At 49.4% G+C, this 21,673-nt stretch overlaps 2 protein-coding genes across 43 annotated transcripts in view; both read right to left on the bottom strand.

Moving 5' to 3' along the window:
- Odf2 (outer dense fiber of sperm tails 2) overlaps positions 1–11,915 on the bottom strand; it is a 42,733-nt gene extending 30,818 nt beyond the window's left edge. For 3 of the 38 annotated variants that reach the window (NM_001177659.1, NM_001113213.1, NM_001113214.1), the window contains exons 1-4: positions 11,008–11,209; positions 8,653–8,743; positions 7,775–7,928; positions 7,360–7,485 (exon numbers count right to left, since the gene is read on the bottom strand). In NM_001177659.1, the coding sequence (NP_001171130.1) occupies positions 7,360–7,485; positions 7,775–7,882 (234 nt within the window). In that variant the 5' untranslated portion in view covers positions 7,883–7,928; positions 8,653–8,743; positions 11,008–11,209. Of the gene's footprint in view, positions 1–7,359; positions 7,486–7,774; positions 7,929–8,652; positions 8,744–9,926; positions 10,164–10,353; positions 10,673–10,717; positions 10,972–11,007; positions 11,210–11,650 lie in introns of those variants that run through there. The other 35 variants (XR_003951354.1, XM_017316301.1, XM_017316283.2 and 32 more) reach the window with 32 other exon arrangements.
- Positions 11,916–18,088: 6,173 nt separating this feature from the next.
- Cercam (cerebral endothelial cell adhesion molecule) overlaps positions 18,089–21,673 on the bottom strand; it is a 37,747-nt gene continuing 34,162 nt past the window's right edge. For 4 of the 5 annotated variants that reach the window (XM_006498476.4, XM_006498475.4, XM_006498478.2 and 1 more), the window contains 3 exons: positions 20,189–20,316; positions 19,811–20,014; positions 18,096–19,233 (listed from right to left, as the gene is read on the bottom strand). In XM_006498476.4, the coding sequence (XP_006498539.1) occupies positions 18,981–19,233; positions 19,811–20,014; positions 20,189–20,316 (585 nt within the window). In that variant the 3' untranslated portion in view covers positions 18,096–18,980. Of the gene's footprint in view, positions 19,234–19,810; positions 20,015–20,188; positions 20,317–21,673 lie in introns of all 5 variants that reach the window. The other variant, NM_207298.2, reaches the window with a different exon arrangement.

The following is a 21,673-nucleotide window of genomic DNA, read 5'->3' as shown; positions in this document are numbered from 1 at the left end:
ATCAACCACTCTAGACCCTCCTGAAGGAAACATTACCTGCCCAAGTCTAAATGATGGTTTTGAAGAATTTCTAACATTGAAAAAGGCATGGGTTAGAATGTTAAGTTATAAAGAAGGCTAGGTTTGTGTGCTGTGTGCCTGAATAGTCCCAGCTACTGGGGAGGCTGAGACTTCTGGAAGAGGAGTTCAAGATCAGATCAGGCAACATAAAGACACTCAACCTTTTAAAAAAGAGAAAAAGAAACAAACAAACACATGGTGGTGCAAGTGGTGGCCATGCCTTTTTAATCCCAGCACTCAGGATCTGTGAATTCAAGGCCAGCCTGGTCTATAGAGTCCCAGAACAGTCAGGGCTACACAGAGAAACCGTTTCCAAAATGTGAAGAGATGTGACATTATCTCTTCTACGTTCCAAGACACACATACAGTGCCTTACATATACTAGGGCAAAATACCTATCAAATAAAACTTAAGAGAGTAACGGCTTGGCAGTTAAGAGTGTGTACTGAATTTTGCAGAGGACCAAATCTGCTCCCAGGACATCAGGTGGCTCCCGCTACCTATAAGTCCATTCCAGGGAACCTGATGCTCTCTCCTGGTTTCCCTTAAATATATGCACACACTCACATATATACTCTGTAATCCAACCACTGAGGAGGCAGAGGCAGGTGCATCTCTGTGAATTCAAGGCCAGCTTGGTCCACACAGTGAGTTCCAAGCCAGCCATGAATAAACATATATATGCCAAATTAGACAGGAAGGATAAAGAGCGGGGGCTATAGCTCAGGACCTATCATACACATGGCCCTGGGTTCAATCCCTAGCACGAAGTAAGCAGCTGGGAGTGGTGGCACACACCTGGAATCCCAGCACTTGAGAGGTGGAGACAGGAGGATCATATAAATTCAAGGTTATCCTCCACTATAGAGCAAGTTCAAGATCAGCCCTAACTTCATGAGACCCTGTCTCAGAAACAAAATAAAATAAATATTAACACTACATCTTTAGTCACAGTTACTGCAAAATTTGAGGCAGGAGGATCAAAACTTGAGCCTATAGATTTAGCCCAGCCTGAGCAACATAGCAAGAACTCATCGAAGGAAGTGTTTTAACCCCTAGCACTGCAAAAACAAAAAAAAAAGTTACAGAAACAGCTTATACAGTCCTAAGGAAAATGTGCCTTGGGTTGGAGAGATGGCACGGGGGTTAGGGGCACTGACTTTTCTTCCAGAGGTCCTGAGTTCAATTCCCAGCAACCACATGGTAGCTCACAACCATCTGTAATGGGATCTGATGCCCTCTTCTGGTGTGTCTGAAGACAGCATCGGTGTGGTGTACCCATATATATTAAATAAATAAATCTTTAAAGAAAAAAAAAGGATGCCTCACAACTGTCTGTAACTCCAGTTCTAGGAGATCTGATTTCTTTCCTTAGCTCCATGGGCACTGCATGGCCCTGGAACTGCAATTCTGGTCATTGAACCTAGTGCCTTTGCAAGAGCAGTAGATGATGTCCAATTTCCAGCATCAATATGGTAGCTCACAACCATCTGATCCAGGGGAGCTGATGCTCTCTGCTGACCTGTGTGACCACACATGCTTATACATACATTGCAAACAAAGCACCCATACACATAAAATAAAAAAATCTGAAATAAATAAATAAATAAAGTGCCCTCAGGAACTATAGTGGCCTCTGGTCTGTATTTCTACCTCTATCCCAACTGTAGGACCTTGCCCTTTTGCTTAAAATGTAAAGCATGAGTCAAAATTAAAATGTAAAGCATGCCTTTGTAGGCATCACCAGAAAGGGGACAGAGGCCGACCCAAGACAAAGCAGGAAAAACAGCTGCAGTTTGAACTCCAGGGAAGAGCTTGAACAAGACACCTCAGGAAATCTCTGGGATTAAGCTTCCAAGCAAGGGGGCAAGGACTATTTCTCCCAGCAACCTACAGCAAAAAAAAGGGTTCACTTCCACAGCATCTCTCTTTTTCTAAGTTGTGTGTGTGTGTGTGTGTGTGTGTGTGTGTGTGTGTGTGTGTGAATGTATTTATACTTGTGCATGCCATGGTGTACACATGCAGGTCAGAGGAAAACTTTTTGAGGCTGGGTCTTGATATTTACCCCTCCATGATTTATAGGAATTTAGCTCAGGTCACCAGACTTGAATGATCAGACTACAGCTTTACCCACTGAGCCATCTCACCAGCCACTCACAGCAACATCTCTCTCCTTCAACCACATGGGTCCCAAGGACTAAACTCAGGATCAGACCAGGCTGCTGCAGGTTCTTTTACACAGAGAGCATCTTGTTGCCGGCCTACCCCACCCTTTGTTTTGGTTTGGTTTTTTGAGACAGGGTTTCTCTGGGGAGCCCTGGCTTCTAGAATTCCTGGCTCTATAGACCAGGCTGGCCTCAAACTCTGATCTACCTACCTCTGTCTCCCAAGTGCTGGGAGTAAGACCTTGTTTGTTTTTCTAAATAAGATCTCATGCAGGAGCCCAGACTATCCAGTGCAAAGATTACAGGGATTATAGGTATAACCCACCATTTGGCAGACAAGGCAAGTGGGTGGATCCAGGCTGGCCTGACTTTACTGTGTAGCCCAGAATGGACTCAAGCTTCTGACAATCCACCTGCCTCATACTTCTGTGTGCCAGCAATCCTCCTGCCTCATACTTCTGTGTGCCAACAGCACAGCTGTGAGCGACAATGCCTCACATGCTTTGATCCTTTTTCTTCTGACACAGTGTCTTGGAGCCTGAGCTGGCCTCATTCAGAGCCATCTCCTTGCCATGGCCTCCTCAGTGCTTGGATTACAGACCTGAACCTCTACAATAGGCACAAGCCTCTTCACGCTTTTGGGGGTTTGTTTTGTTTTTTGTTTTATGAAACAGTTTCTGGAGTTGGGGATTTAGCTCAATGGTAGAGCGCTTGCCTAGCAAGCGAAAGGCCCTGGGTTTGGTCCTCAACTCTGGAAAAAAATAAGAAAAAAGGAAAAGGAAAAAAAAAAGTTTCTTTCTCTCTGTAGTCTTGACTGTCTCAGAACTCACTCTGTAGACCAGGCTGACCTCAAACTCAGAGATCCGCCTGCCTCTGCCTCTCAAGTACTGGGGTTAACAGTGTGAGTCACTTCTGCCCAGCTAGAAAGTTATTTTTCATAAAATATGATGCATGCTAGGCATGTGGCACACACCTTCAACTCCAGCACTCAGCAGGCAGATGCAGGGGACTGACATAGTGAGTTCCAGGAGAGCCTAGACTACATTGAGATCCTTTCTCAAAAAGCAAAACAAACAAAGGAAACGTAGTATAATATATGATGCTTGTTAACAGGAACTTTGCCAGGCATGGCAGGTGATTGCTGAGTAGAAAACCAGCTGGTCTTTATAAAGAATGCCAGGCCAATTAGAGCTGCATAGTGAGACATCTCAAAATAATTAAATAAACAGAATTTGAACACAACAGAAAAATAAAACAGTAGTAAAAACCCGGATTCAATCCTCAGGAGCAAAAGCTAAATATATAGTATAGTAAAGCATAGCAGAGATGGAAGCTGGGTGTGCTGGCTGGTGCCCGGAATCCTAGCAACTTGGATGTGGAGACAGAAAGATCAGTTCTAGGCCAGTCTCAGCTCTACAGAGACTTCAAGACCAGCTGGGACAACATGGGGCTGTCTCAGAAAACAAAAGGAAACATATGCCATGCTGGGAGGTAAGCCGCACTCACCACAGCTTACAGACCCTCCTAGCACTTGTGAATTAGCTGTGCATGCACATAAGTTCAGACACATGGCTTCTATGCAAATACAGCCAAACTCTACACAGTAAGTTAAAGGGCAGAACCAAGTTACTCTCTGACCTGCATGTACCTGCACATACAAATAAATATATGTGATTTTTAAGCTATCTAGAAATAGGCTAGAGATGTAGGCTCAGTTGCTAGACATACATCTTTTTAATTTTTAAAAAGGGCAGGAGCTAGGTGTGGTGGCACAGGCATTTACCTCAGCACTCTTGAAGCAGAGGGTAGGTAGAGCTCTGGGAATTCAAGGCCAGCATGGTCTACACTGTGAATTTCAGGACAGTGAGAGAACTACCTAATAATAAAGACCTTGTCTCAAAAAAAAGGAGGGGGGTGCTGGGAGGTCAGGGATGATGGTAAATGCCAGGGGTCTCAACAGAGGCAGGCAGATCTCTGAATGTGAGGCCAGTATGAGGTACACAGTGAGTTTTAAGCCAACCAGGGATAATCAAAAAGACCCTGTCTCAGAAAGTAAAACTTGAAAAGATCTGATGGAGTAAGAGAGACAGCTCAGCATGAAGAAGGTAACCTGTTCTTGTAGAGAACTGGCATTCAGTTGTCAGTACCCATGTTCAGCTGATTCGGAGCAACAGCCATTGTCCGAGTCCAGGACAATGCAAAGCCTCTGAGAACCTAGGGCACCCGATTTAAAGTCCACTCCCACAAATGCATATATAAAAATAAACCCTGAGGCTAGAGTGATGGTTCTGTGCTTAAGAGCACTAGCTGCTTAATACATATATAGAAATAAACACTGGGGCTGGAGCAACAGTTCCCTGGTTAAGCACACTGGCTGCTCTTCCTGAGGGACCAGATTGATGCCAGCACCACATGCAGCTCACAAGCTAGCACATTACCATCTACCAGGTTACAGGCACCATCTGTAACTCCGGTGCCAGGAAAGCTGATGCCCTTTACAGGCCTCCATGGACATGAGGCACACAAGTGGTACATCCTCAACTAAATAGCAAATTTGAAGCCAGCCTAAGCTACCTGAGACCCTGTCTCAACAGCAACAATGTCTCAAAAACTTGTTATCAGTGTGCCTGGTGACATGGGATAATTGTAATCTTTTACCCTCTTTCTGTTCTAAAATTTTTTTTTTTTTAATTTTTTAAAAATTTAGTTATTTGGGCTGGAGAGATGGCTCAGTGGGTAAGAGCACCGACTGCTCTTCCGAAGGTCCAGAGTTCAAATTCCAGCAACCACATGGTGGCTCACAACCATCCGTAACGAGATCTGACTCCCTCTTCTGGAGTGTCTGAAGACAGCTACAGTGTACTTACATATAATCAATAAATAAATCTTTAAAAAAAAATTTAGTTATTTGTTTATTTACTTATTTAGAAGCAGGGTTTCTCTGTGGTCTTGGCTATCCTGGAACTTGCTCTGTAGACCAGGCTGGCCTCAAGCTCTGAGATCCACCTGACTCTACCTCCCGAGTGCTGGGATTAAAGGCTCACAACACCACTGCCTAAATGATTTACTGATTTTTAGTTTATGTGCATGCATGTTTTGCCTGCTTGTATGTCTGTGCAACATGTGTGTGCCTCATACATGCAAAGGCCAGATGAGGGTGTCACATGAGAGAAAGCAGTATAGCTTGAGTAGGGACATGAGGCGACATATGGGTGCTGGGATCGAACCCAGGTCTTCTGCAAAGACAGTCAGTGATCTTAACCCCTGAGCACCTCTCTAAACTCCTTCCCATTCAATAAAAATGAGTGATGCCTTGCTATTTGTGTTCCAATTTCTTTATTTTTGATTTCGAAACAAAGCCTCACTAAGTTCTAGCTGGCCTCTAATTCTTAGCAATCCTCCTGCTTCAACCTCCCAAAAGCTGGGATTATAGGCATTCACCATGATGTTTCAAATGTTTTTTTTTTCTTTTGGTTGGTTGGTCAGTTGGTTTTTTGAGACATGGTTTCTCTGTGTAACAAGCCCTGGCTATCCTGGACTTACTTTGTAGACCAGGGTGGCCTCACACCCACAGGGATTCTCCTACCTCTGCCTCCTGACTGCTAGAATTCAAGAAGTGTACAACCATGCTCAGAAATTTTACTTTTCAATGGTTACTACTGAGGTAATAAAATAATATTAAGGGAGCATTTTTATTTCAGCCTTCTTTTGAGGACCCAGTGCCTTTCAGGAAGGCAAGCAATATAGGGCACTGAACCAACCCAAGGCCTTGCTAAGCATACACTCAAGTCAGCTACACCCCCGGGCGGAGATGCCCATCTTCCTGTGCTTTATACTGCTCATAACGCGTTCCGTGCACTTCGGAGCGTACCCAGGTTCCCTGGGAATGAACTGCAAATCCATGGATGATTATGAATGTCACAATTACATCCATCTTGGGGGTTTCTCGTTTTCAGAGTAGCAACTATAAGAAAAAGACTGACTCTAAAAGAGCAGGCTAAGCAAGTTTTGTTTTGTATGAGTCAAGATATCGCCATGTTAACCCTGGCTGGCCTGGAATTTGCTGAGTAGACCAGGCTGGCTTTGAACTCAGAGAGCCACCTGCTTGCTTGTGCCTCCCAAGTGTCGTGTGCTGGAATTAAAGGTGTTGGCAACACACCGAAGCATTATTTTGAAGTCTTTACTTCTACTGATTAAGGAAGGAGTTTGTTCAGAACAGAATTGAAAACTATTTTAGCTTCTTTTTTTTTTTTTTTTTTTTGAGATGTTTTTTTGAGATGGTTTCTCTGTGTAGCCCTGGCTGTCCTGGAACTCACTTTGTAGACCAGGCTGGCCTTGAACTCAAAAATCTGCCTGCCTCTGCCTCCCGAGTGCTAGGATTAAAGGCGTGTGCCACCACACCTGACAAAGAACATGTCTTGGCAGGCTTGTAGCTAGAACCCGTGCTGACAATGCGGGGCAAGCCCAAGAAATGTACCGTGTGTGATTCATTATATGGATGGCTTATTAAGGCTGGAGGTGGATGGATGGACAGATGGATGAGTGGGTGAATGGATGGATGGATGGATGGATGAGTGGGTGGATGAGTTGGTGAGTGATTGAGCAGGTACATGGATAAACACTGTTAAGATATAGCATAAGACACAGTATCTTGGGTATTAATACTGAAGATACTCCATTTGTTCCAAAGCAGTGTGGATAAATGCTTGCATCATCTATATGGCCAGCAACATTTTCTTGGCTATTTTATAGGTTGGTTTATGTACACATGCACACGTAAACATCCTCCATGTTAATTATACTTCAGATACTATGACAGACATGTAAATCTATGTGCAAAGCAGAGGCTGAGTTCAGTCTCCAAAATGAGACAGCGTCCTAACTCCAGTTCTGCTGCTCTCTCTGTAAGACTCCGGGCATGTCAGCTCCCAGCTGTTTCATGTCTACAGTGGAACAGCAGGATCTACCACCCAGCAAAGCTGCAAGAGGCTAAGTGGTGCCATAAGTTACAGGGTTTACAAAGGCACCCAGTCAATGAGGCTCACTGGAATCTCTGCAATCATACCAAGTCTGAGGCCTGCTAGAATCTGACTGACCAGTCCAAGAAGAGCAGCCTGAACAAGACTGAGCCTACCTCCCACTTGCATCCCACATGCCGGGCAGATGATTTTCCAGGGGGCATCCAAGGTACCTTGGTTTTCACCCGGACACTCCGCCGTACATTCACGGTGTCCCCTTTCATTCCGCGCTTATGAGATTTCTGTGGGGACAAAACTAGAGTCATCTCCAGGCCCAGCTGCCCAGTGTCACTCAGGTGGCATATGCCACCTTTGCAGAGGGGCCTCTTCTGAGTAATGTTACTGCTACTGCTGCTGCTGCTGCTGCTGCTGCTGCTGCTGCTGCTGGGAACCAAAGGCCTACCTTCTAACCAGGCAACTGACCTCCAGAAAAAAATGTGTCTCCCAAACCTTTGGAGTCAGCAGTGGGAGGAGACTGGGCTGGGAGACAGGATCTGCAGCCATGACCTCGCCCCGCTGCCATGCTCCTACCTGGCTGCTGGCTGCTGACGGTTTCGGGAGTTTTTTTATGTGGACGTGGACAGGAGTGTTCTCATCCACGTGAACATGTAAGGGGGGAGTTGAAGATCGGTCCTTCATGGTTCACTTCTGGCAGGCAGGGGAGGGCAACACAAAAAAGATGGATCTGTGGATGAGTAAACTAGGCATGAAAACAGAGCTCAGAGGCTTCTGGGGACACCTGAACGCTCAGCCACCAAGTGAGCAGGACAGCTACCAACTACTGGCATGCAGGCAGGAAGCACGGCTGGCGTGACACTCAGGCTGACTCTGCAGAGGTCTCAGCTGAAGGCCTCCAGGTCCGCTCAGGACAAGGTTCTCTAAAAGCACAAGCAGGGTCCTCAGAGCTGCAGCTCCACCCAAGCCAGACGGACTGGGCAGCTCCGCCTTGGACTTAGTGCAGGTCGGCTGCAAAGCTGTATCTTCCAACCAGACATGCGAGTTAGTGTGGGAAACACTCAAAATGGTTAAGGTGCAGATGCATGCAGGCCACATGCAAGCAAGGCACTAGGGCACAGAGGAGGCCAGTGGGGATGCCAAGTGTGAGGAGAGTGTAGAGACTCCAGAGAAAACGTGAGCAGAGCTGGACCCCAGGAACAGCCTTGCCCGCCGGCAGCCCCCATCCCACCTCTCTCTCATGCTTTTATTTCTTTTTTTTTTTCTTTTTAAAATATCTGTTCTAAAGATGTTGGGATGTCCCTGGAAGGCTATCAAGACAACCTCCTCACACCTGACTCCTTCCTTCATCAGCAAGCAGGCCATGCTTCCCAGCTCCATACAGAGCACCTGGGCAGTCCCTAGCAAAGGCTTGCAGAAGCAGTTCTGATGGTACCGTTGTGAGGGTCACCTACCGTAACAGTTACACTGGGTGCGCCACAAGGTGTTCTCAAGACTTTTTTCTGTGTGAGACTCGTTACTCCGTTCTTCCCACACGATGGAAACCTGCACCCGGGCACAAGAACCAGATTATGAGCAGAAAGCCAAGGTTCTCCTGTTTCTCAGCTCTTGGGAAATGGCACACTGCATGTGGTGGCTATTGCGTCGGCAGCTTGGAGCAGCAGTCTTGAGTCCCCTGGCTCTCTGTAGATGAGCACAAGGCGCGCATGGTGTGCTCAGCAGGAGGGTGATACCAGGTGTAGGCTGTCTGCATGGCTGGCCTTTTAAACCTGCCATCGCATCACATGTATTGTGACCTTGTGCTGAAAGCCTACCTGTCATCTCCAATCAGGTGACCCAAAAAAAAGCTGCCAAGGCACCAGTCTCAACAAGGGTTACAGTCCCCAAGCTCCTCTGGGGAAGCGTTCAGTGACAGGTTAACCTAAAACATGCAGCTCAGGAGCAAAGTCACTGGGACACCAGCTTGTAAAAGGAAGGCTCACACCCTTGCTGAAGCATACGAAGACCCCACTTCCCAACGTGGTCCACTCACTGCCCACACCAGAGCCTTGCTTGTACATATGCAGCCCAATACGACAAGTGCAAAACAGCCAATACTGTGCTCCAGACCAGCAGTCCAGCCAGAGTCCCGGCTGGGGGAGAACGGTCTGCAATGGTTAAAGCTAACCTAGCCCACTGCCTCCTCACAGTTCCCAGATAGCCTTCTGCCGACCTCACCAGCTCTTCAGGGGGAAGACTGAAACCTAAAGCAACAGCACCATGGTCTGCACTCTGCTCGGCTCACAAACAACTACTGAGCGAGCCGGACGGCCACTCGGAAGAAGACTGTTCAAAGTAGAACCTCAAGTTTTCCCCCCTTCTACTTACTTATAATATCTCTGCTCACTTTAACACTAGTTTAGAGGTGCCATGGTGGGAAACGCTTTTAAGCCACCACATGGGACGTGGAGAAAGGAGAATCGGGAATTCAAGCACAACCTTGACTACCTAGTGAGTCTGAAGCCAAGCTGAACTCAAAGCATTAAGAGTGATCTTGTTTGCTACTAGTAAGCTGTAGGCGGGGGAGGGGAGTCTTTACTCCTCCCCTTTCAAAGTCACTTTCAAGTGTTTTGGGTCCAGACTTTCAGTACCTGGGAAACTAAAAAAAAGTTTCCATTGAGCCTGGCCTGGGGAGCCCTGACCACCTTTCCCTGCCCTACTGCAAAGGCGCCCCCCACATTGGCTGTACCTGGGGGAGCCGCCTGAGGATGAGGCAGACATGGTTAAGCATCAAAGCCGCAAAGATGGGCAATTGGGTCGGCAGGCTCTGCTCAGGGGGACCCAGAGGGGCTGGCCAATGAGAATCTCAGGGGCCGGGCATCAAACGTCCTCTCTCTGAGGGGAGGAGGGTGGAAGCTTTGGGGGTGGCAGTTGGATGAAAACTTGGGAGGCGCTCCTCTACTGTCCAAGTCGCACAGCAACTGTCCTGCCAAAGTGGGGAGGGAGGGAGACAGGAGAGGCTGAGCGACCTGCGGGGTGCCGAGTGCGCCGCCAGGAGGCAGGTGGAGGGCGCGGCAGGACAGTGAGGGGCCACGTCACTGAAAGGAGGACAACGACCAGCATGCCCAGACCCCACCCGGGAAGAATAGCGGGCCGACGGCTACTAGGGTTTAAACCTGAGGGCTGCCTGGAGTGCGAAGAAGGTGAGAACTGCTAGGCCCCAAGTGGGCCCCCCAGGGGCGGGAACCCGCACAGGGAGCTGGAGGGATCTTCGGGACAGTGCCTGGGCAACTGTCTCCTAGGTGAAGGGGCGTTCCCGGCAGAATAGCTACCAGGGAGAACCAATAGATGGAAGGGGTGGAGCGGCGGCCTAGGCGGGGCGGCATGGAGAGCCAGACCGCTCCTGGATCACCCACATCCCTGGAGCTGGTCTGGAGGGTCCCCGGAGGCCTGCCCACCCCGAGCGCATGTAACTGCTGCGGCCCAGTCCGCAGAGAGCAGGGGTGGCCTCCGGGGAGGATGGGGCGCACGGCCACCCACCAGCGGGCAAGAGGGGACGGGGTTCTGCCCATAGAAGGGCGCAGCCCTGCCCGAGGACAGCAGAGGAGGGAAAGAGCGCTGCCGATGGCCCGGAGAGGACGGAGGCGGCCGGCCCGCCCGTTAGCGGGAGGAGGAAGGGCCCGCGCCCAACGAGGAGCGGGGCGGGCCGGGTTCGGACGCAGGAAGGAGCGCGCCTAGACTCGGGGACGGTGCCCGGTCGAGCCAGCCCCGGGAGCGCGGGGCTTGAACCCGCGGCACTCTACGCCCTGCCCCGCCGCGTGGCCTCTCACCAAGAGCGGCACGGCTGCGCCCAGAACCGTCTCCTTATGAAGTCGTTGAAGTCGGAGGCCAGGGTCGTGCCATGGAGACGCCGCGGCGGATGCAGTCCGGCTCCCGCGGCGGCTCCTCCCCGCTTCCGCCTCCTTTTCCGACAACCGGTCGGCAGCTCGCCCATTGGCCAGTTCAAACCCCCCCCGGAGCCTCTCGGGTTTCGCCATTTAGGCCCAGCCCCCAGCGTCACAGAGATGCCCCGCCCCACACGGGGACGCTCCGCCCACTTCTGGGTCACGAGGCCTGTCCACCGCCCCGTCGTCAGGGAGACACGCGACGCCTCCCGCGCCAGCCGGCCTGGTCTTGCCCCACCGTTCAGGCCACCGAGTCCCCTCCGCCATTTTGCCCTGGTCCTCCTGAATCCTGAACCCTAACGCGCTCCCCTCGAAACACAGGAGGAAGCTGGACGCAGAGGGCGTCTGTACAAGCGACAGGCTGGGGCTTCTGGAAAGCCATTCCTATGCCTCGGCCGCTCAGTGCAGACAACTTGTGCACACTCCACAAACTGTACCCCTCTCCCACACGCCCCAAACCGAAGGAAGAGGCCGCACTCCCCACGCCCCTGCCGCCCTCCCGCACACCGTACGCCGCTTCTATACGGACCTGCTCTGCTGAGGTTCTCTCTGCTGAGCCGCCATCTTCTCAACTATGCTTCCCTGTTAGCCAATCGTGGGGGACTGTCACGAGGCTCACGTTCCCGCCCTGGATTCTGGGAGACTTTAACAACCTCCGGGCTGGGTAGACCTCATTTCCTTGACACCTTAACTCCAACACAGTAGTTGTGCTCCCACCAGCTCCTCCCTGGAGCGTGAACTACCTTCCCACCTCCACAGCCGGCAGGGCAGTCTTACCATGTCATATTTGTTCGTCAACCCTTGACGGTTCATTTTGTGCGTGCAACCCTGGCTGGCCTGGAACTTGCTGCGTTTGAGCAGAAATCTGCCTATCTCTGCTGCTTGCTGGGGTTATAGGAGTACACCAGCAAGCCGAGCCTTTCTTCTTCTTCTTCTTCTTCTTCTCCTTCTCCTTCTCCTTCTCCTTCTCCTTCTCCTTCTCCTTCTCCTTCTCCTTCTCCTTCTCCTTCTCCTTCTCCTTCTCCTTCTTCTTCCTTCTTCTTCTTCTTCTTCTTCTTCTTCTTCTTCTTCTTCTTCTTCTTCTTCTTTCTTCTTCCTTCTTCTTTCTTCTTCCTTCTTCTTCTTCTTCTTCTTCTTCTTCTTCTTCTTCTTCTTCTTCTTCTTCTTTCTTCTTCCTTCTTCTTCTTCTTCTTCTTCTTCTTCTTCTTCTTCTTCTTCTTCTTCTTTCTTTCTTCTTCCTTCTTCTTCTCCTCTTCTTCTTCTTCTTCTTCTTCTTCTTCTTCTTCTTCTTCTTCTTTCTTTCTTCTTCCTTCTTCCTTCTTCCTTCTTTCTTTCTTCTTTCTTCTTTCTTCTTTCTTCTTTCTTCTTCTTCTTCTTTTTTTCATGCCAGTAATCTCAATGAAGGAGGGAGATGGCCATGAGTTAGTTGAAGGCCAGTCTGTATCCCTCAGTCCTACCTATCTCTACCATCCTGAGGTTCCGCAAGAGCATACAGCTGGGGACAGGAACTCCGAGTTAGAACCCTTGCCTGACCTGAGCAAAATCCTAGATTCAATTTTCAGTAACACGTGCGTGTTATAATCTCCACGAATCATTGTCTCCACTCTGTCCAGCAGTTCTCTCTAGACAATTACCAACAGAGGCTTTTCCAAACTTTTGTCTCTTCTGCATTCCATACATCAAGTTCCCTATTTCATAGAGAAAAAATCTACCAAATGAAATTCCCTTAATATCTACACACTTTCCCACCCTTAGCTGCCCTTCTGGTCTGCCTTCAGATGTATGTGTGCTTCTTGCTGCCTAAGATAAACAACCTGCTTCAAGGTGCAGCTCAAACATGTCTGTAAAGTGTCTCCTTTGTAAACACGATGGTACATAGCTATAATCTCAGAATTCTATCAGGAGGCTGAGACAAGTTGATTTGGTCAGGAGTTTGAAGCCAGCGTGGTCTACATAGCAAGACTTTTCGATTTAGTTAAAATAATGAAATATCCTTTTGCTACTTCCAAATGGAATTGTTGCTCATGTCTTAGCATGTCCCTATTCATTGAACTAAGTCCGTGCTACATTCAAGGCACATTAGCACCTGCCATTCAGTCTCAGAGGAGTACATGACCTATCATACTAATGAAACCAGACAAGGAAAGCTTTTATGTTGTCTATTCCATACTAAACAGTCTAAACAGTCCTCCCTGTTAGTCAGCTATTTCTGACTTTTGCAATAAAAGGTCTGAAAATGGACGGTATTGGAGGAAGTCCGGCCGGCGGTGGCAGACACCTTTGATTTCAGCATTTGGGAGACAGAGGCATGCAGCTCTATGAGTTTGAGGCCAATCTATTCTACAGAGCTACTTGTAGGACAGCCAAGGTTACACAGAGAAACGCTGTCTCAAAGAGCCAAAAATAATAAAAAGAGGAGTCATTCCTGAGGTGCTAGAAGTTAGGAGGTTTGGAAAATGATGACAGAAGCTCAAGGACACCACAGTAAGGTGAAATGAGGAAGGAAGCAAAGGGGGTTTATTTTTACACATACTTGTCGGGGCTAGAGAGATGGCTCGGCAGCTAAGAACACTGGCTGCTCCTGCAAAGCACCTGGCTTTGGTTCCCAGCACCCACAAGGTGGCTCACAACTATCTGTAACTCCAGTTCTGGTTGATCTGATGCCCAGTTCTGACCCCTAGAGGGATCTAGTCATTCAGCCAGTGAGCACACACACCACACACAGATAAAGCATTCATACAAATAAGTAAAACTTCGAGTGTCGGGGGCTGGAGAGATGGCTCAGCGGTTAAGAGCACTGACTGTTCTTCCGAAGGTCTTGAGTTCAAATCCCAACAACCACATGGTGGCTCACAACCATCTGTAATGAGATCTGGCGCCCTCTTCTGGAGTGTCTGAAGACAGCTACAGTGTACTTAAAGCATACAATAAATAAATCTTAAAAAAAAAAAAACTTCGAGTGTACTTAAAGCTGAGAGGACAGTCGAAGCACATGCTAGTATTTTGAATGGTAGGAGTACAAACCACTCAGATGCTAGGTGGTAGCTTTCAAAGAGCTGCAAGTCTTTCAGCTACTGTAAGAGAGGGCAGACAGGAATAAGAGGAGGTGGGAAGAGTGGGAGGAGGAGGGGAAAGGGAGAAACAGGACCTATCGTCTTAGGCAGGCAGGAGAGAGTTCCCAGAGGTGATGGTATTGGAGATGCTAAGGCCTTGAGAGCTGTGTGCAAGTGTGACTGATGGGTGCGGGTTCTAAGCAGAGAGCAACAGGTATGGAGTTAGCACACCCAGGCCTGGGCACATACAGAATGTTCTATAGGGCAGCACTGTGGAGTATTCAGTCCTCTGAAGTGTTATGGTCATAGTGGCGAGGAATTCTGCCCAGGTCAGCAGAACTAGGCCATAAAGTGCCAAATAGGCCAGGCGTTGGTGTCAGATCTCAGGCCCTCAGCTCCTGGAGAGCCATGGAAGGGTTTGAGTAAGAGTTTAACAGCTTAGAATCTCCAATCTGGCAATAAACAAACAAAACAGGCATGCTGGGACACAAGGTGATCCAGCACACAAGAGAGAAGCAAGTCCCTGTGAGTCCCAGGCCAGCCAGAGCTATATAATGAAACTCTATCACAAAGAAAGAAAGAAGGAGAGAGAAAGAGAGAGAGAGAGAGAGAGAGAGAAGGAAGAAAAGGAAAAAGAGATTCTGCTCTGCTTGCACAGAATGGGAAAGAAGAGAAGGCATGTGGAGCAGCTGGAGAGATGGCTCAGTAGTTAAAATCTATACATAAAATATTTCTTGCAGAGGACCCACAGTCAGCATCCACTTTAGATTAGGAAGCTCACAATTCAGAGTATCTGACCCCCTCTTGGTCTCTCCAAGCATCTGCACTCCTGTGCATGTACCCATACAGACAAACAAAATTAATTTTTCAAATATTGTTAAAACAGATGTAATGTTGCACATCTTTAATCTCAGTGCTCAAGAGGCAGAGGCAGGTGGATCTACGAGTTTGAGGCCAGCCTGGTCTACAGAGCAAGTTCCAGGACAGCCAGGGCTATGCAGAGAAACCCTGTCTCAAAAAGAAAAGAAGAGGAAGATGCAGAGGACAAGGATAAAAAAAAAGAAGGAAGAAGAAAGGAGGGGGAGGAGAGGAAGAAAAAAGAAAAGACTAAAATAAAACTCATGGTCAAGAGTCCACAGAAAAATGATCCATCAGACTGGATGAGGTAGTTAGTTTCCTTCTCTGTGAATTTCAAGGAGTCTTTGTGGACTCCAGTCGTAGCCCCAACCACACAACTCTGGCCTGAGGGAAGTCTTATTCCCCTTGGCTAAGGCTTCTCCATTTACCCAAGGGCCTGATTAGGTTGTTTCCAGGAACACCTGCTTCAGGGCCCTGCTGCAGCTGCCACAGCCTAGGGAGAGACGATCAGTGCTACAGAGTGGAACTGGCTCTTTCTTCCTGGTACCTTTGTGTCTTCTTGGAGGGGCCAGGAGGGAAAATTCTCCCAGGCCCTCAAGGTTTGCCCTTCTCGGATCCTCTGAGCTGTCCCTCACTGCTTATGAACCTTGAATAGATGCTATGCTTAGTGACTGTACTGTAGCCAGAGTGTGATCATGAGCTAACAGCATCAGCAGAGTTTGGAGACTTATTAAAAACACAAATCATCTGGTAGTGGTGGCACACACCTTTGATCCCAGCACTCGGGAGGAAGAGGCAGGTGGATCTATGAGTTCAAGGCCAGCCTCACAGAGTGAGTTCTGTACCTGTGGTTACACAGAGAAATCCTGTCTTGAAAAACAAAATAAAACAAAAAGTAAAACATAAATTCTCAGGTCTGGATATGTGAACTAGGCTGGCCTCAAACTTGCAATTCTATCGTCTCTGCTGCCCAGGACATAACCACATCTGACTTCTTACTTGTTTATAAGGTTTATTGTGTTTTATTATTTTTTTAAAGATTTCTGTCTGTGTGTGTGTGTGTGTGTGTGTGTATACTTGGGCGTGCATGTGTGCACACACACACACACACATGCACACACATATTAGTGCAGGTACAAGGTCAGAGGAAGAAGTTGGATCCCCTGGATCTGGAGTTAAAGATAAGTGTGAGCCATCGTGTGGGTGCTGGGAATTGAACCCAGGTCCTCTAGAGGAGCAGACAGTGCTCTTAGCTGCTGAGGCATCTCTCCAGCCCCCACCATCAGGCTCTCATTGTTTTGTGGTATCTGTTGTCCTTAGTACTGGTAATGGGAGACACCTTGTGTGTGCTGGACAGGGGTTCCAGGTCCACCTGACAGCCCATTTTCATCAGTTTCGTTTACTGCTGAATCCTTAGAACCCACCCCCACCCCTGCTCAGTCCCCGAGAGGCTAATCAAATTTTACAGGATGAATGAAAATGTTACCTGCTCTAGATTACAGACATCCAGAGAGGAAGATTTTCACCCTCAGAAGAACAAAACATCACAGCCTCACCTCTGGCCCAGAGTCCTCAGAGCTATGGCAGGTCCTGAACCTCTCTCTCCTGGGCTGCAGTGCACTGGCAGCGCAACCTCAGGAGGTACTATGCGGACTCTGCCAGGTCTGGGTGCTCGCTAACGTAACTCATGTTCAAGGGCTGCTGTGGAATGGAAGACAGGTAGGAAATGAGCTCCTCTAAGGGAGATAACCTGTTTGCACTAGCAGGTGCTAAGTCAGCCCCAACCAAGACAGGGAATCCCTTCCCCTCACTCTTCCAGCCATCTAAGTGCTGCTAGGCCCAGAACCTGGTCCTCTGTGACTAGTGGAGAGAAGTCCCCCTTTCCCACACAGAAGGGCAAAAGCATGTGGAGTAGCCTCTAACATCTCTGCCACCTCAGATGGAGTGGCCACAGCATCCAGATTGTAGAGTGGACGCTTCTAGTTTCTTTGTGAAGTTAGTAGTTATGTCATATGTTTTGCTGGGCCGCACAGGTGAAAGGGTGTTTTGCTGGAGCAGACACACGAAAGGACTCTTGATGAAGAACCATAAATATCCACCCCACAGACAATGGGAGGGGGAGCAGTGGTTCGGTTTGCTCACCTCACTATTCTTCACTTAACGACATGCACGTATTGGTTCGACTTACATAGCTTGTTGAGCTCAACCTCTGGTAATGCTGCCATTGTGAGAAGCTCGCCCAAGAACTGCATGAGGTTCCTGCAGCTGCTTGCCACTTCTGCAGTCTCCCTCCCTTGGGGCCCACTGTCAAGCCTGGTGGTTTCTGTAGGATTGAACTACAACTGCTGGTTCGTGCCTGGTGTCTGCCTGCTGAAAAGGCTGGACTGTAGCTGCTGGTTCGTGCCTGCCTAGAGGACTGGTCTGCAGCTGCTGAGTCGCATTTGGAGTTTGCTACGGGACTGAACTGCACCCAAAGATCAAGCTCACCCTCAAAGGACTGGTAAACAGGTCTGCTTCCTCCATATCCTAATGACTTTTCTCTTCCACTGCCTCTGCTGGGTGGTGGGCTAAAGGAGAGGTTGGACCCTTATTAAAAGCAGGTTGCAAAAAAATGTATGCCTACAGGATTGAGTTTAAATTTCCCATACTCTCTTCTCCACTGTGGGTCCAGAAGTCACAAAGAGCACCCTGACCCACCAGGTTAATGCTCTGTCACTTGGTGACTTCTGCTGGTGCTTATTCTTTAGGGTCAGAGCAGAACCCTGGCTCTCCAGAGGCAGAACTTGGCTTCTTACAGAACTAGGATTGCAGACACAGCAGAAATGCAAAGGGCAGGAGTGTAAGTGTGACCCCAGGCTGGATGGAGATGAGCACAGAACAGAGGCGCTCATTCTTCTCAGGAGCTATACCTTCCATCCATCCAAAGGAACATGGCTGTCCATCCAGGAAGCAACTGCCTGATAGCCTGACCCCTCCTCTTCTGCCCTCCCTCCCTCCCTAGCTCAGAGGGTGTCCTGCCCTGGCCTGGAGAGACACAAAGAGGCTCAGCTGTTAAGTGAAGTATAAAATGCTAATGCAAGTGGCTTTTATTGAAGGCCTACTGCGTGTTGAGCACCAGGTATGCCTCCCATCTTCTTGCACTTTCCACCAACCAGGAAAGAGGGTGCTAATGGGCCCCAGATGTGAGGCAGGGAGGGAATCACCAAGGCGGAGGTAGATGGAGGCAAAGTAGTTGGGTCCTCAGAGGGCAGGACTCTGGGCTCCAGCCAGCTTGAAACCCCAAAGGCTGAGGCCTCCCTGTCCCTGAGCCCACTGGCTCTAAATTTGCAAGCAGAGTCAAGAGTCTTGGGGTAGCCAGGCAGTGGTGGTGCACGCCTTTAATCCCAGCACTTGGGAGGCAGAGGCAGGCGGATTTCTGAGTTCAAGTCCAGCCTGGTGTACAAAGTGAGTTCCAGGACAGCCAGGGCTACACAGAAAAACCCTGTCACAAAAAAAAAAAAAAAAAAAAAGTCTTGGGGGTCTTAGTGTCTTCACTCTGAGACCTTCAGGAGTGGACTCTGTCTCTGAGTGCTTCTCCTCCCTTGGAATGAGTCCAGAGGACAGAAAACTAGCTGAGCCCAAAATAACAGTCAGATTTCTGCTGGCTGTCACCTCTTCCTCTCCCCTCTCATCGCTCATTTGGATTCCCACTTGGACCTCATGGGCTAGCGGTCAAGGGGGCAAGAGAAAGAAAAGGAAAATCAGATGTAGAGATGTCAACAGCTATGGAGAGAGACAGACAGGTAGAGAGGCAGATACAGAGACAAGACAGAGACAAAGCTAGAGAAATCAGAGAGAAGTAGACAAGAGGTGGGTTGGGGATGGGAGAGAAGCAGGAGGAGGGAGGAGGAGAGAGCTGAGAAGGGAAGCCCGGGCCGTGGACTGGTCCTCTTCTAGGTCCAGCTTCACCTACAGTTCATCCCTGTGGTGAGGATGGAGGCTGTGTCCACTGCTGCCAGTCAGGTGCAGGTGGGGGCCACGAAGGGCCTTTTGAGAGCCAGTCTGGCTAATGAGGCGACCACTGTCATCGTCCCAGGGGGAGGATGTCTCTGTGTCACTGAGCCACTCGGCGTCTCCCGAATAGTGGGTGGGGGAGGCAAGCAGAGGCCTAGCTGAGAAGGCTTGGAGGTCCCGAGGCCAGAAGTATGCTTTGTACTGGTCACTGTGAAGTGAGAGAAGAACTCTTAAGTGGACTCCAACCCAGAGCTGGGGCCTTGACTGTCTGCAGTACCTCTGACCTCCCTGCTAGTCCTCATAGCTACTTGAGAAGTGGCATTTTTAATATCCCATGATGAGGACACTGAGGCTCAGTACAGGGAAATCATGGGGTTGAAAACCACGTGGACAGGAGCCAAGGAGCCGAGGAGCCGCCTCGGCCTTTAGGAGCAGCCATTGCTTTTGCAGGGTTCCTGCACCCACATCGAGTGGCTCTCTACTGCTCGGGACTCCAGCTCTAAGAGTATCTGATGCCCTCTTCTGGCCTCTTTGGACACCTGCACTCACATGCAAATACACACACACAGATACACGTAATTAAAAATTAAAAATAAATCTAAAAATAAAACCCACGTGGACATGAACAGCTCAGTGTCCACATCTCGCTGAGTCTGACACCCTAGCAACTCTCAGGTGACCTAGACCGTGTGGGTGAACATCTCCCTCTCTGTAGCTGCCCACTAAGGGGTTTTGCACTGGGCTCCTGGCTAGGGTGACCCTGCCCTAACCGACCAAGGTCTCACTTTGGGTGGCGATCAAACATGACAGGCAGGAATTCATCCACAGGTAGCATGCGATGCAGGGGCTGGGATGCTAACAGTTTGCGAGCGCCTGCCAGGCTCAAGGTGTACGCAAGTGTCCAGTAGGAATACCCGGCCACCACGAGACCAGGCAGCCCCTCCACAGCCACTTCCTCCTCAGGGTTCACCTGCTTCCGGCCAAGGTAGCTGCAAATGACAGCAAAAGTGTCAGGAGTCCCTACAGAGGCAGGGGTTTCCTGGCCCTTTCCCAGATAGGACAAGGCTGGGCTCTGCAGGAAGGGCTCATTGGGACCCTCGCATAAAAAAGCAGACCCCAGAGGCATGTGCCATCTCCCTCGCCCTGAGAGGCAGCCTGCCTACATCAAGTCCCATGACAGCTTCTGAATCAGCACGTCCTCCATCAGCCGTTCTAGCCGCCTCCGGAAGTTGTCCTTGAAGCGTACGTCATCCTCAAACACCACGACCCGGGCCAGGCCCCTGGCAACCACCTGCAGCATGCATGACAAGGGAGAGAACTTTGAAGACTTGCGCTGTCCTGTAGCTCCCAAAGCATGCTGGGGCTCCCGCTGCCTAGGGACTGAAATCCATCTTGCTCTGGCACTCAGGGCCCTTGGGCTGGCACACCACAGCTTCGCTGATAGAATCCTGGTGGCAGTCATGACTTTTGCTACAGTCACTGAATGTAAAGCTCTCAGGGCCAGTGTGATTGCTCAGCCTCAGAGATTGAAGCACAGGTTCTTGCTTTGTCACGTGAAGTCAGGTTGGGTAGGGGTGTGTGAGAGACTCCACAAAGTTACTCCTAAAATTATGAAGGAAAGCTACTCTCTGTAACTATGGAAGAAAATGTGGAAAGAATGTGAAATCAGCTGGTGAAAGGCCAGCTGAGTCATCCCCTCAGTCTGTTCACAGATGGTAAGGAGCAAAAAGATCACACATGCGCATACACTCCCTGGAGGGGGAAGAAAGGAAAAGCTAGGTAGTGTGAGACACCGACTTAGAGCGTTTCTCCCTGGAAGGTAAAGCCCCTGGATGGTCCCCAAGCTTGTTTTCCCTGATCTCTAAAAATGCAGCCAGAAAGAAGCTCTTTGTTCTCTATAGCCAGCAAAAAACCTTTTTTTTTTTCCTATACTTTACAACCAGAGATGCCTGCCTTCCTGTGCCGAGGACACAGAGATAAAAATTCAGAAAGAACTCACTCCCCACTCCTGCCTTGTAAATTTCACCAAGGACACCCGGAAGAGAAGAACTCTTTCCAACTCCTCCCAACTCTTTCAACTCTTCAGCTAGCTGTTAAAAGCCCCCTACTGTCACCGCTTGGGGGTCGAACTCCCCTGCCCTGCATGGCGGAGGGACTTCGTCCTCAGCTAGCTGATAATAAAACCTCTTGCAGTTTGCATCAGGTGTGGTTTTCTATCGGGACACTGGGGTGCTGGCCAGCTCATCCCGGGACTTGAGCGGAGGCCCAGCTTCGGGGGTCTTACAGTAGCAGGGGCACCCTTGGGCACCCAGTGCCCTCCGGTTCTCTAGTAGTGCCCTAGCCAGGGACTGAGACTGAGTGCCCCAGGGCCTCCCGCTTTCCACTTCTGACACACCCGTTTTCTTCTGTCTGGAAGGTTCACTGTCCATCTGACCCCAGGCACGGACAAACTAGTACATATGTAAGAACCACCTTCCCCTCCAGCGCCCCTCCCACCCACACACAAAGTGCAGCCTTGGGTCCCTCTTGTGAACTGTGTCACCTTCCTTTACTGTGTACATATACTTACATCTGGAGTCCAGAGGTCAGTGTCGGGGTCTCTTTCTCTACTGCTTTCCTTTAGCTTTGTTTTATTTTTTTGGACGGGG

The sequence above is a fragment of the Mus musculus genome, chromosome 2, assembly GCF_000001635.26.
Source record: "Mus musculus strain C57BL/6J chromosome 2, GRCm38.p6 C57BL/6J".
NCBI lineage: Eukaryota > Metazoa > Chordata > Mammalia > Rodentia > Muridae > Mus > Mus musculus.
This window is presented reverse-complemented; position numbering and strand designations above follow the sequence as displayed.